The sequence below is a fragment of the Eschrichtius robustus genome, chromosome 2, assembly GCF_028021215.1.
Source record: "Eschrichtius robustus isolate mEscRob2 chromosome 2, mEscRob2.pri, whole genome shotgun sequence".
Lineage (NCBI taxonomy): Eukaryota > Metazoa > Chordata > Mammalia > Artiodactyla > Eschrichtiidae > Eschrichtius > Eschrichtius robustus.
The window spans coordinates 95,079,830-95,093,234 of NC_090825.1; the positions used below are offsets into that span (position 1 = coordinate 95,079,830).

Below are 13,405 nucleotides of genomic sequence, written 5' to 3' on the forward strand. Positions count from 1 at the left end.
GATACAGCCACTATGGAGAACAGTATGGACATTGCTTAAGAAACTAAAAATAGAATTACCATATGACCCAACAATCCCACTACTGGGCATATACCGAGAAAACCATAATTCAAAAAGACACATGCACCTCAATGTTCATTGCAGCACTGTTTACAATAGCCAGGTCATGGAAGCAACCTAAATGCCCATCGACAGATGAATGGATAAAGAAGATGTGGTACATATATACAATGGAATATTACTCAGCCATAAAAAGGGAGCAAAATTGGGTCATTTGTAGAGACGTGGATGGATCTAGAGTCTGTCATACAGAGTAAAGTAAGTCAGAAAGAGAAAAACAAATATCATATATTAACGCATATATGTGGAATCTAGAAAAATGGTACAGATGAACCGGTTTGCAAGGCAGAAATAGAGACACAGATGTAGAGAACAAACGTATGGACACCAAGGGGGAGAGTGGGGAGGTGGGGGTGGTGGTGGGATGAATTGGGCGATTGGGATTGACATGTATACACTAACATGTATAAAACAGATAAGTAATAAGAATCTGCTGTGTAAAAATAAAATTAAATTAAAATTTTAAAAAAACCAACCGAAATTTAAGAAAAAAAGAGAGAGCGAATGTATGAATCCTATTCTTGTTCAGTATCCTTTAGGAATACTTGCATTTCTGATCACTCCATTTCCTTTTTAAAAGATAAGAAAAAATATGGTAGTATTTAGAGAAATGAAAATAGAAAAATCAAGAGGTGGGAGTGGCTTGTTAGTGTGAAGTGCCTGAAGAAAATTAAGATCTTTATTTGGGACAAATAAGGTGAAAACAGCATGATCAAGATCAATCATTTTGTGCAGGTGTCCAAAGAGTGAACAGTGAATTGAAAAAGACTCCCTTCCAGTCGCTGTTTATGCCGGAAATCTGGCACAGTCCTCAGGGTATGACACACAAGAGAGAAATTATATTAGGAAAGAATTTAGAAGTCTCAAAACAAGGTCAGTGAACTCAAGTGCCAAGCACATGATATCGCTGGTGTCACAGAGAAAAGAGGTCAGTTCATTACCTTATAGAGCTGTTGAACCCACACATTTTTATGTGGCTGAGCAGTTTCCTCCGGGAGATGGTTTGCTCATCACAGGTTTAGATCCTGTATCTTTTGAAAACAAGTGTAACTAGCATATTGAAATACCACACCTCATAATTCAGTAAAAATGCAATCATTTTTCTCCCACTGTCCTTTTACAATTTAGTCTCTGGGATAATAGCTCCTGCTCCTGCATGAATACTCTAGCAACCCATAATTTCCTGCTAATTCTTAGGTAATAGATGATCTATGGTCACGAAGTTACAAACATTATCCAGACGCAAAAAACTTAGGAAATCCAGTTCTGGGTGATACTCAAAACTTTGAACTTAAGTTGCTGTTAAATCTCCCTTTTTCTCTCTCCAACCTCACTTCTCCGAGCTTGGGCTGACTTCAGGATAGAAGCCTGCAGTGACATAGAGGGTAGTGGTCCTTCCATCTCTCTGCCTCCTATTTCTAGTCCTCCCCTTCCATCTTGAGCTGTTATTTAAACCCTACCAGGTCCAGTGGGACTAGTGGAGACAGGGAGAGGCAACACACAGGGCAGCTCTTACTTGAACCAGTACTCTCACTGCTTGGTCTCACTCTGGTCTAGCAGATGCCTTTTTCCCTTGAGATGTCATTTTCCTGGACTCCTCAGAGCTTTCTCACTGTTTCTCTTTCTCCTACAATTCTCTTGTCCCTACAGGATGCTTCTCTTATTTCTCTGTTCTGATTGTCACTTGTGACTCCTTCCTCGGCCCCTAGACACACAGTAGTGCATCTCCAAGCTCCTCCAGGCGGCTCTATTGGACAGAATCTAAGATTCTGTCTCAGGGCCCACGGCTTTTCCAAGGAACACTCATACATCCCTTGCCTGGGACTGATGTGGGTCCCAAGGCAGCAGCACTATCCTGGTTCTGGCTCTAAAACAGTCAGTATAGATTCCCACCTGATAGGAGTTCGACTCCAGCCAGTGTCAATTTCAGCTTTCTCAGGAGTGAATTGGGTACCAGCCTCTAAGTCTCTCAGCCTTAGGAAACACTTCCACTGCTCTCTGAGGGATTTTCTCCCCCTGTCTCAGGATTAGAGGGTTGCACCTCCTCCCAACTCCCTGAGTGCAGGAGGACATGGCAACATAATGTCCCTCCCCACCAAGGAATCTTTTCTCTGATCTCTTTTATCTACGTTCTCTGACCCTTCTTCTATGTCCTCGATGTAGCTGAGAAACCCAAGAGTGGCTTGAAGGTTCTTGAGGCCATTTACTTTCAAAATCTTCATAACATGGTTTGGCACCTTTGTTTGGAATTTTACATCTATTATGTTTTGTCGTCTGGTGGAAACTTCAGTTTTAAGATCGTATTACACAAGTAATAAACAAACATGATTCACGGGCCAATCCAGTGGTGTAACATCTGTCTTTACTAAACATTTTGATTTCTGAGTGTTGTTACTGTGTTAAAAAAAATCAGGGGAGACAACTCTCCAAAGAGTCTTATTTAATCCTTGACCAGCTATGTTATTTAGCACTTCTTAACTAGAGCTGTAGGCGTATGGAGTTCATAAAATAATTTGGAATGAAATACTGTACTGAATGAATATTTTTTATGTGTTAGTAGATGGATCCCCAAGGGCATCACGTGTCTTGCCTGCTGAGACCTTTTCCAGCACAAGAAAATGGTGAGCCCACCATTCTCTGGCTGTACAAGAGGGCAGGAAAGTGGCTTTGCAATAGTGAGCCACTAGGAGACAAATTCTCCCAAATTAACTCCCTCACCAGCTGACCACTCTAAACCCAGACTTCATAGGCACCATAATAACATGTTCCTGTGAGGTTTGAAGGGAGAAGGGATATCCTTACAGGGTTGCTTGAGTCCAAAGCAGAGAGAGAAGGGAAATAAATACCAGCCTTGGGTCCAGATGTGGCATAACCAGATTGTGTGTGCTGCCGGCTGGCCCTGACCTTTGGGGTTAAGATTGAGAGCCAGAAAGGCTGTGTGTTGTAGGGATTTTTCCCTTTTTGTTTGCTTGTATAACACTAGGGAGGGAAATAGTTGAGTAAAATCCAAGCGTTTCTTTTATTTCACTTCTCTGGAGACCTCAATCATGGAATTGGAAGGACTTGCTTGATGCTTGATTTGTTAAAGCAGTGACTCCCTAAGCTGGTGTCTCCCCGCCTTTTTAAACCTGCACCTTTGGTGAGCATGAAAGTTTCTCACCTCCTTGAAGAGGCTGATTTTCTCCCTCCTCCCCACCTTGCCACCTCCTTGAGATTCACATGCTTTGGGGAGTTATGGCAGCAGAGATGTCATCAAGCTGTACTTTCTATAGTTTCCATTACAAAAACAATAGGCATGTGTTGGCTTTCCAAATATATAAGCATGTGTTATATAATTGAATGCACTTTTTCACTTTACATTGCACTTTTCATGCTAACAGATCACCATTTGTACGAAGTGTCCTGCAATTTCAGAAGGCTCACAGATCTACTGAAGGCCACTCAGCATGAAAACTCCCAAGGGGACTATTTCTCTTCATCCTAGATGACTCAGTCATGGCCACCTCAAGGGCTCTTCTCTCCATCCTGTTGGAGTCTTTATCTCTGTTGGAATCAGTTTTAGAGCTCTAAGTGGACTTAGAGATCATCTAGTCCCATCCTGCATTTTATAGAAACGGATGTCCAAAGAGTTTAAGCAACTTTCCCAAAGTTACACCCCTATGTTTACACTGCAGATCCTGAGCAACTACTCAGGTTGCTGAATTCCCTGCTTATTCTTTTTACTGTAGTGTCAATTGCTTGAATCTTCTGTACTTTATCCCATCCCTTTAAAAGATACCAACCAATACTACAAAACAAACAAATGCCAATGTGGCAAACTATGCAAAGTACTTCATGTTCTTCTGTATATACTAACATCAAGCTTCCTTTACTTTATAGTGCCTCCGAGGCTGAGAAAATACTTATTTGCTATGAACCCATATTTTAGCCAAGTATTTTAAATGATACAGAAGAAAAAATACATAACCCCTAATTTCTCATAGTTTAAAATTAATTGGGGAGACAAATGTGGTTCATATTCAGCTTGTGGCCAACCTGTGATCTCTGGAAACTTTTTTTTTTTTTTTTTTACAATGTTGTGTTTAATTTCTGCTGTACAGCAAAGTGCTGGAACCTTTTTAAATGCATTTGTAATTTCCAACCCTCCACCCTTACTCTGTAACTTATTCTTCCTTGAATTCTTCTGTAGTTCATCCATATCAAGAATAATCTGTGAGATTGGAAGGAATATAGGCGAATTCACAGGGCGTTTATTGCTAAATGTAGTTACTAATAATATAAAAGCTCATCCAACGATGAAATATAGCTAGTGTCATTTTTTTCTAGATGGGGAAACAGGCTCAGCAAGACTACATGACTAGTTCAGGGTTGCTCAGCTAGTGGTAGATGGAGCAAAGTCTTGCAGCCAAAGTGGCTGCTTGTCAGAGCCCACAAGCCCCCTTTCAGCCAAGAAAGCAAGAGTAGAATAAAGTAGGGAAAAGCAAATAAAGCAAAGTAGGCTTGTTGAAAATTACAGTTTTGTCACAGTGAGGTTATGAGCACATCAAACTAGCTGACTGTGAAAAGCTTTTGAACATGCCTGCTGTTCTGTGTGCTCTTCCTAAAGCTGTGTGAAGTTTTATGTGAGCAGGGCCCTTATCATGGTGGAGGAGGGATTTACAGAGGTGAATAATGGCTAGACAGGGCTCTCAAGATATCTGTGTTGAATTCTCCTTTTATTTATCTAAGAACTGGGCCTGAGCTGGGGTAAATGCATGAGAGACATTAAGTCTCAGCACCTTCGGAGAAAAAAAGGAATTTAGCATCCACAGTTGTCATCTAAAAGCAGTTCCCAGGTCACAGAGTCTTGGAAAATGGGGTAATGAGACTGCAGGTTTCTTTGGAGGAGAAAGTTGTTTGATAGGAGCCATGCTCTTGTCAGACTCAGGCAGTGTTTACAGAAGGTGAACCTGGAAATCTTCTTGTTTGCTCAGGGCACTCTTGTCCCTAAGCTTTTCCCTATAAATCACCAGTGCATGGTGCGATCGTGTCACCTTTTGTATTTTTTCTTGGAGATGGAGGAAGGAGCAGTAGGGATTCGATAAATCCATCCATATGTAAATGAAAATTGTTTTGTTCAGTTGGGATGTGTCCATATTGTTTAGCCCCAAGGATATGCAAAATAAAACTTTTTAAAGTTTTCAAGCAAGAAAAAGAGGAACATGTGAGAAAAAGATAAAAAACATACATTCTTCTTTTGACTTGCACTTTGATGGAGGATGAAAGCAATAGACCATCCCCAAAGAAGTAATCCTAGTTTAAAAATATCCTTGGTTCTCAAAAGTCTGGCATTGCATGTTTGTTATATTTGTTCCTATTTTGTTTGTAAAAGGTTTTAAAGGCATATGATGTAATGAAGTAAATGTTATTTTGCAGTTGAAAATTAAAGAGTTCTTTTGTATTTTAGGTCTTACAGGAATTCTCAGGGACAGTGAGAACTGGAGTGTGTATGTATTATGGGGAGGGCAGTGAGGAAGATGAGGGGAAAACATTACAGCTCCTTCCTGAAGATAATTATAAGCCATAATCCCTCAATATATATATATTTTTTGCTTCCTCTGGTTTGAGATAAAAATAGATTTTTCCCAAAAATGTATTTCAGGGCCCTCTTAGCATCTCAGATGGAACCAACATTTGCCAGGAATGTTTTCCCTTGTTTTGATGAGCCAGCTCTGAAGGCAACTTTTAATATTACAGTTATTCATCATCCAAGTTACGTGGCCCTTTCCAACATGCCAAAGCTAGGTAAGTAATGTTTCCTGTCATTGTATATGTATACATGTACCTATATGTATATGTGTATATAGACATACATAACATATAATTACATATACACATATACATATGTATATATAATGTTATATATTATATAATTATGTAATACGTTTATCTGATTATATATTTATATATTTGTATTTATATGAATTATATATGTGTATATAAATTTAACTCTGTAATAGATTTTATATCAGTAGATTTTCTAGGCAGTGTGTTGAGAGTGTGTTATGACTGTAGTATAGCATAACCAGGGAGGGCAGTCACATGGGATATGCATCAGTGCGCACATCTTGGTGATGGTAAATCCTGATTCTTTTTGTATTAGGAGCTGAGGACACTACACTGTTCTCATACATTGGCAGCCTGTCTGCCCATTAATCTGGGCTTCAACTATTGATCATTAGTGATGACAAGCTAGTGAACTTGGTCTGAATCTGGTACATAGATGTGGGTTTGGTTTGGTTTTGTTTTTTGTTTTGTTTTTGGCTCACAGTAGTTTTTTCTTTTGATTGAATTGGCATCCAATTTCTTTTAATTCAGAGATTCCTCATAAAAATAAAAATTCTTACTTTTTTTTTGAAACTCAGAACATCTAACAACACTGGCCCTGCACTTCCGATGTGCCAGTGATAGTTGCCGCTGAGAAGGGGCTACCTCCTGCAGACCAAGCCCATGCCCCCGCCTGCCGTGGTCCCCACCACTCCCTGTTAGTGTACACCAGCCCGTTCACATCAAGTACCCGGCCCTCCCAGGCGTCTGAGTTTGTGATTTCAGGTTTAAAACCCGCAGTGTGACTCCACTGAAGACCTGCCCGAAACCTGAGAATGGCAGAATTGTACCTTGTTGACCTCCCATGGGCCTGGGAAACTCTAGATTAAGTGCTGAGAGAGATGGGCTGAACCAGGAAACAGTCGTGGATGGGAAAGAGAGGAGGTAGCTCATGGGCCTAGTTTACAGTGCCCATAGATTTGCCCTCCATCCAGACCATGTTATTCAAGGTGCTAATTCAGGACCGAGATACTGTCCTTAGGCCTTCCTAATGTGGTTTTGATAGCTTGGGGGTAGACAAATCCAAACTGCTGCACTCTGGGGAGGAGTTGGGAAGAACTAGCTGGGTGACAGTCGACTTGACAAATTATTTCAAAGGTAGATAGTTGTGCTTATTATTGCTTATTTACAGTGATTTGTACTAAAATCAATTTCTCTAGGTCAGTCTGAGAAAGAAGACGTGAATGGAAGCAAGTGGACTGTTACTACCTTTCACACCACGCCCCACATGCCCACTTATTTAGCCGCCTTTGCCATCTGTGACTACGAGCATGTCAGCAGGACTGAAAGGGGCAAGGAGGTGAGTGAGGGAGACCCTCCAGGTAAGGGGACATTTGTACTGGCCGCGGACCGCTCAGGCACTCCTGCATCAGGGGCTGTGCCTACATACCCCACCGTCCCCTCCTGGATCTCCCCCAAGCCCTGTTACCACTCTCAGCGCGGAGTTGCAGAACGGGATGCAACGGTTCCCACTGTGGTTCTGCGGACGGGTTTCTATGGAAAGGCTCCCCATTAAGCCCACTCGAGGCAGGTTCTGAGCCTCCCCCACTTCCCAGGCTTTCGCTGCCTTTCGGAGTACAGGAGAGAACAGGGAAAGCGGCCACACTAGCATCTGGAAGCTCAGGTTTACCTGTTGTTTACTTCGCCTACATCCTACTGCAGCCTTGAAGCCAGGGTGCTGCCCAAAATGTCTAGCAGCCACTATGACACAGACACCAAACAACCCAAACTGACACCGGCTGGGACAGCTGCTCTGGCTGAAATGCTGCAGGCAGGTTAAGCATTATCCCTATCAAGGAGCAGGTCCGCTGGGTTCCTCACCTCCGGGGCATGAACACTTCCCTAGAGTTGTGTAAATAGGTGCTCTGTCCTGAAACACCCAGTTTTTCACCCAATTATACTCTCTTTACATAATAATCCTTTAGGGAAATATCAAGGTTATTGTAGCAGTACTTTATAGACTGGTTCACTCCCTACGCTAGAGTGTGGAGGTAAGTAGGGCCAGTGCCTTAGGCCCAGTTCTTTCTAGTAGGATCGACTTCACCGGGCTGAGGAGAGTCAGGCCCTACAGCAGGTGGAGGCTCTCTCCTGGGCCCATGAACTTCAAGGCTTGTGCCATTGACTTGTGGAGGCAAGGAAGCTGTGGATGAGCCAAGTCTGCCGCCAGGGGGAGGATCGTTCAAAGCCCCTCCTCCTAAGGATGAATTAATAATACCGTGTTAGATGCAAACAACAGCTCATTTTCCTCAGCTGTTGGCTCCAGCCTGATTTCCCTTATTGAATAATCATTGGTAGATGCTTCATATCCACAGATATAACATGAGCCAAGTCAGATGTTCATGGTATATATTGATAAAATCTACTCAGGCATGATGTGGAAGCCCATGGTTTGTACCTGGCATGAAGGAGTGGGCCCGGAGCTCACGAGTGACCCAAGGTGACTGTCAGCATCCTCATCTCCAGTGGCTTGTTGCTCTCAATGCTGCTGCACAGTGAATAATTCTTATAAAGGATCATACCTGTTTCTTCATGAGAGATCACCCTGGAAGGAAAGCCAGCTGCCACAGAAAGCAAAGAGGAAATGGAACATGCCTAAGAAAGTCATGGTCTTAGCCAGAAACTTGAAATTTGGGATGAGTTTATCAGTGGAATGTTACATTTGGCTCTGGCTCAGCTCTGGGAAGCGAAGGAGTCCACCATATACTCTGCAGGGAACCAGACTGTACTCTTGGAATAACATCCAGACTCTACAAAGATGACTCATTAAGTAAGAGATAAAAATTTAGTGAAGTTGAAAATGCGGTTCATGCGTGGCATGAGGATAAACATAGGACACGCATAACTAAGGTTGGAAATAACATATTTTGAGTAGAATTTATCACACGTGGGCATGTGTAAAGATATTCCGCTCTTAGATGTTGAGGTCTGCTGTGTCTAAGGAGGGCCACAAGGACACACTGGTGGGCTAGGTGTGACTTTTTTTTTTTTAAAGATAGTAGTCATCTTTTCTTTTTAAAATTTTATTTATTTATTTATTTATTTATGGCTGTGTTGGGTCTTCGTTTCTGTGCGAGGGCTTTCTCTAGTTGCGGCGAGCGGGGGCCACTCTTCATCACGGTGCACGGGCCTCTCACTATCGCGGCCTCTCTTGCTGCGGGGCACAGGCTCCAGACGCGCAGGCTCAGTAGTTGTGGCTCACGGGCCCAGTTGCTTCGCGGCATGTGGGATCTTCCCAGACCAGGGCTCGAACCCGTGTTCCCTGCATTGGCAGGCAGATTCTCAACCACCGCGCCACCAGGGAAGCCCTAGGTGTGACTTTGAAGGAACTTTATGGCTGCGTTCCCGAAACGTTCTGCACCTGTTTGTGCTCCTCGCTGCCCTGTCTCTTCTGCCACAGCTCGGAATCATCATTTGCCTCCCTTTTGGCTTAAAGAGTGGTTGTTTACGGGAGGAGCTTTGTAACCTGGAAATTTACATTCAAACATTAGTTGTTACTGCCTTTTTTTCCCCCAAGACTACAGTTAATTTGCACACATTATCCTGAACGTGGGGAAAGGTGACTGTTATTTCCACTCAGTAGCGTGAGCTCTGGTTTAGATGTCTTCCCGACCTTGCCGTGGAGGCGAGAGCTTGAGAAGGGGCAGGTACGGGTAGCGTTAGGGGCAGGGCGGAGTCCTGGGCCCCTCTTTCCCAGGATAATGGGGCCTGGCGGGGAGGAGGCTGCAAGGAAGGAGGGGCTCCAGGCAGGAGGCTTCCAGAACAGGTGGGTGCATTTTGTGAAAGAGGAGCGTTCCTGAAGCCCTCAGGTAATTCAAAAGTCACTTGATTCAAGACAAATTCTCCAGCAGAAGTAAAAGCCAAGTCAGGTGAATGTGGTCTTGGAGGTCAGCAATCTGCAGATATTGTTGTGTTGCTTTTCGTTTTCTTTGCATTTTCTTTAATGTTTTGCAGAGAGCTCTTTCTCAAATTAACTGTATTCACATCAGTATAATTATCTAATTCCCTCCTCGCTAACTTTCATTCTAGGGTTATAAGTTTCATACGTGTTTTTTAGCTAACACTAACAACTCCATTTAAAAGTGCTCAGGTGGCATTGGGGATACCATGACTTCATATTAAAATACCAATGAATGTTAAAACAACATCACATTAGTCACCAAAGTCACACAAACAAGTTCAAATGCCCAAATGACAGCACGGTTGTGTTAAACTAACTAAACACGGCAGGGATTTCTTTTCAGGTACTAAGGAGGAAGTGTCATAAACAGAGAATATAATTCACTTGCTTCAACAACTATAAAGTCATAAGACTTTTGATGAACTTTTTAAAATTAAGGAAATTAACCTTATTTCAAATTTGGAAAATAAGATGGGACTATTCATGTTTTCTTTAACAAACCATTTTAAATTTGCATGATTCAAATTTGCTTAATATATTCTATACTGTTTAACCCCTACTAACTGCCCAATTCTGGTTTGAATCATTGGAACTATGTCCTGAAAAGGGAAGCAAGGATCCAAGGGACCCTTTTACTCCAGCATAAATCGACATTTTCTGTGGGGGTAGATACCATTCCCAGGATTATTTTTGAACTACAAAATTTTACCTGTTATTGCAGAAGAGTGAAATAACACACTTTCTGAGGAACCACTGTTCTCAACTTAGTGAATAGCCTTAGTGAATTAGATAATTATACTGATGTGAATACAGTTAATTTGAGAAAGAGCTCTCTGCAAAACATTAAAGAAAATGCAAAGAAAATGAAAAGCAACACAACAATATCTGCAGATTGCTGACCTCCAAGACCACGTTTACCTGACTTGGCTTTTACTTCTGCTGGAGAATTTGTCTTGAATCAAGTGACCTTTGAATTACCTGAGGGCTTCAGGAATGCTCCCCTTTCACAAAATGCAGCCACCTGTTCTGGAAGCCTCCTGCCTGGAGCCCCTCCTTCCTTGCAGCCTCCTCCCCGCCAGGCCTCATTATCCTGGGAAAGAGGGGCCCAGGACTCCTTTCTCACTGTGTGGACACATGCAAACGTTTTATTATGCAGCTTCTTTTGAAAAGGTAAGCCTTTGGCTCCAGAGCATCAGGGAACTGGAGCCAGCAGGCTGCCACTTTCCATAAATCACTACTGCTTTTCCTAATCACTGCCTAATTGTTTCCGTTTAGATACGCATCTGGGCCCGGAAGGAAGCCATCGCAGCTGGAAATGCAGACTTTGCTTTGAACATCACAGGTCCCATCTTCTCTTTTCTGGAGGATTTATTTAATATTAGTTACCCTCTTCCAAAAACAGGTGAGGCATCTTCCCTTACAATGCATTTGATTTCCTATTATGGGGGCCCTGGGTTGAGATCAAAAGGTACCTAGACGGGCCTCCAAGGACCCATTGGCACTTTGCTATTTTTGCAGTTTCGGAGTTAGCCCCACTGGCTTCCCATCATTATGTCCTACACCTTCCTAAACACACAGGGGCCTGTCTGTTCTTTCTCTGCATCATTCCGTGTGACCAGTAGGTGCTCGGAGAGCTCCCTGGCTTTAGATCCCTCCTGGGTACTCACTGGCAACTTACATCCTCCAGACCCTGTCTTCTCTCTTGCATTCTGTCCTTTCCTCTCATAACGTGAGTGTGCAATTCAGTGTTCTGCATCCTTTTAGCCGCTTGTGTGAGTTACTCCAGTTCCCTTTAGTAAGGTTTTGTTGGTTTTTCAAAAACTATTCTTTAGCTGTGAGTCATTGGATTAGGACCTGGGGGTCCCATCTGTGAATTTTTGTTGTATAAAATTGGGATCATGTGTGAACATAATATGATCCTCGAAGGAATATGTAAACATTTTATTTCTCATAGATCTGTATGGAATGTCCTTAAAATTATGTGAGCCACTCAGCTCAGAAAGTTGTTCCATGTTTTTCCTATCAAAATTAAGGGTATCACGTAAGTGTGTTTTGTTCCTCTGACAGGTTAGTTAGTTGAAGTCTTGGGGAAAAGTATGTTTGGCCTTTCCTGGCATATAGTAGAAGGAAAGTGGGGAGTAAAAATTGGGGAGCTCAAGCCTCTTGAACCCTGGGAAGCCAGGGGCTCTGCAGCTCAAGCCTTCTGGCTGAGGAGGGATGGGGAGTGCAGGAATGGTGACTAGCCTTGGCCCCCTCATGGATCCCAGAGGTGATACCCGTCATTTAGAAAGTTGGAGGTGGCAGGAATCTGGGCATGGAGACCAACTTCTGGCACTTCTGCGGCTGGAAGATCTCAAGATAAACCTTGTCTAGGCAAGCAAATTTCCATTTGTCTTTATTTAGATAAGGAGAAGTCCAGAGTTATTCTTGATATCCTGTTCTGTCAAAGCATCTCCGCCATCCAATTAGTCACCTCCTTATTATCTCCACATCCATCCACTTCTTCCCATGCCCCTCATTCTCCCTAGTTTACATCACCAACAGCTTGACCACAACAGCTCTCACTTAGTTTCACCACCTTCGCTCTTGTCTCCTCCAATCCATCTTCCACACTGAGGCCAGAGGGATTTTTCCAAAGCAAAATCTGATCATGTTACTGTCCTCTAAATCCTCTCTGTGGCTTCCCATTTGAGGATAAAGTCCAGGCTTTTAACAGTTTCTCAGAGTAGGAGGGATGCTCTAACACCATCTCTATCCTCTCCTACACTTTCATCTTCCTCTCCTCTCCTTCAGGCTCTTGCACATGCAGTTTGCACATCCTGCCATACCTTTTACCCAACAGGTTGATTCTTATATTTCTCAACTCAGTGCCCCCTCCTCCAGGAAGTTTTCCCTGACTCCATCTCTCACACTTCCACAGCATCCTGTGCGCCCCTGCATTCAAGCTCTTGACCTACTAGATCCTAATCATCTCCCCCAGTAGGTCGAGGGCAAGTTGCGGGTCAGGATCTGGACTGTCCTTTTTAAAGTACTCTCAGAGCCTATGACAGTGCTTCTCTCAGAGTGGTAAACAGCAAACATTTTTTTTTTTTTTTTGGTGGAGGAATAAATATAGGCAGTGAGTTCAGTAATTCCATGTAAATTCTGGCTAGATTACCAACTCTTGGAAGTCAGGGTTATATTGGCACTTTTTTTGTATCTTTCATAGCATCTCAGCCAATGTTGCTCTATGAGCACACACGCAGGTGGTGCTTAGTCAAAACCGCATTTTGATAGATGATTAAAATAAGGAGTTTCTCTATTACTGCATCTTTAAGAGAAAGATAAACTAATGTTTCCTAATTACTTTAACTTTTGGTTGAGTCATTTAAAAACAAAAACAAGAACAAACAAACACACAAAAAAAGCAAGAGAGCCAAACCTTCCCTATCGGCATTTCCCACATACGCCTTACCCTTTACTCTCAGTGAGTCAGGTGAAAAGCCTTTTTATTTCTTTCTTCCATGGTGTTCTTTTAGCTTA

The 13,405-nt window shown here is 42.7% G+C and overlaps 1 protein-coding gene across 1 annotated transcript in view; it reads left to right on the top strand.

Annotated features, from left to right (window-relative positions):
• LVRN (laeverin) overlaps positions 1-13,405 on the top strand; it is an 82,397-nt gene that overhangs the window by 21,989 nt on the left and 47,003 nt on the right. The window contains exons 2-4 of the mRNA XM_068534160.1: positions 5,762-5,904; positions 7,146-7,285; positions 11,159-11,285. Coding sequence (XP_068390261.1) covers positions 5,762-5,904; positions 7,146-7,285; positions 11,159-11,285 — 410 coding nt within the window. The remainder of the gene's footprint in view (positions 1-5,761; positions 5,905-7,145; positions 7,286-11,158; positions 11,286-13,405) is intronic.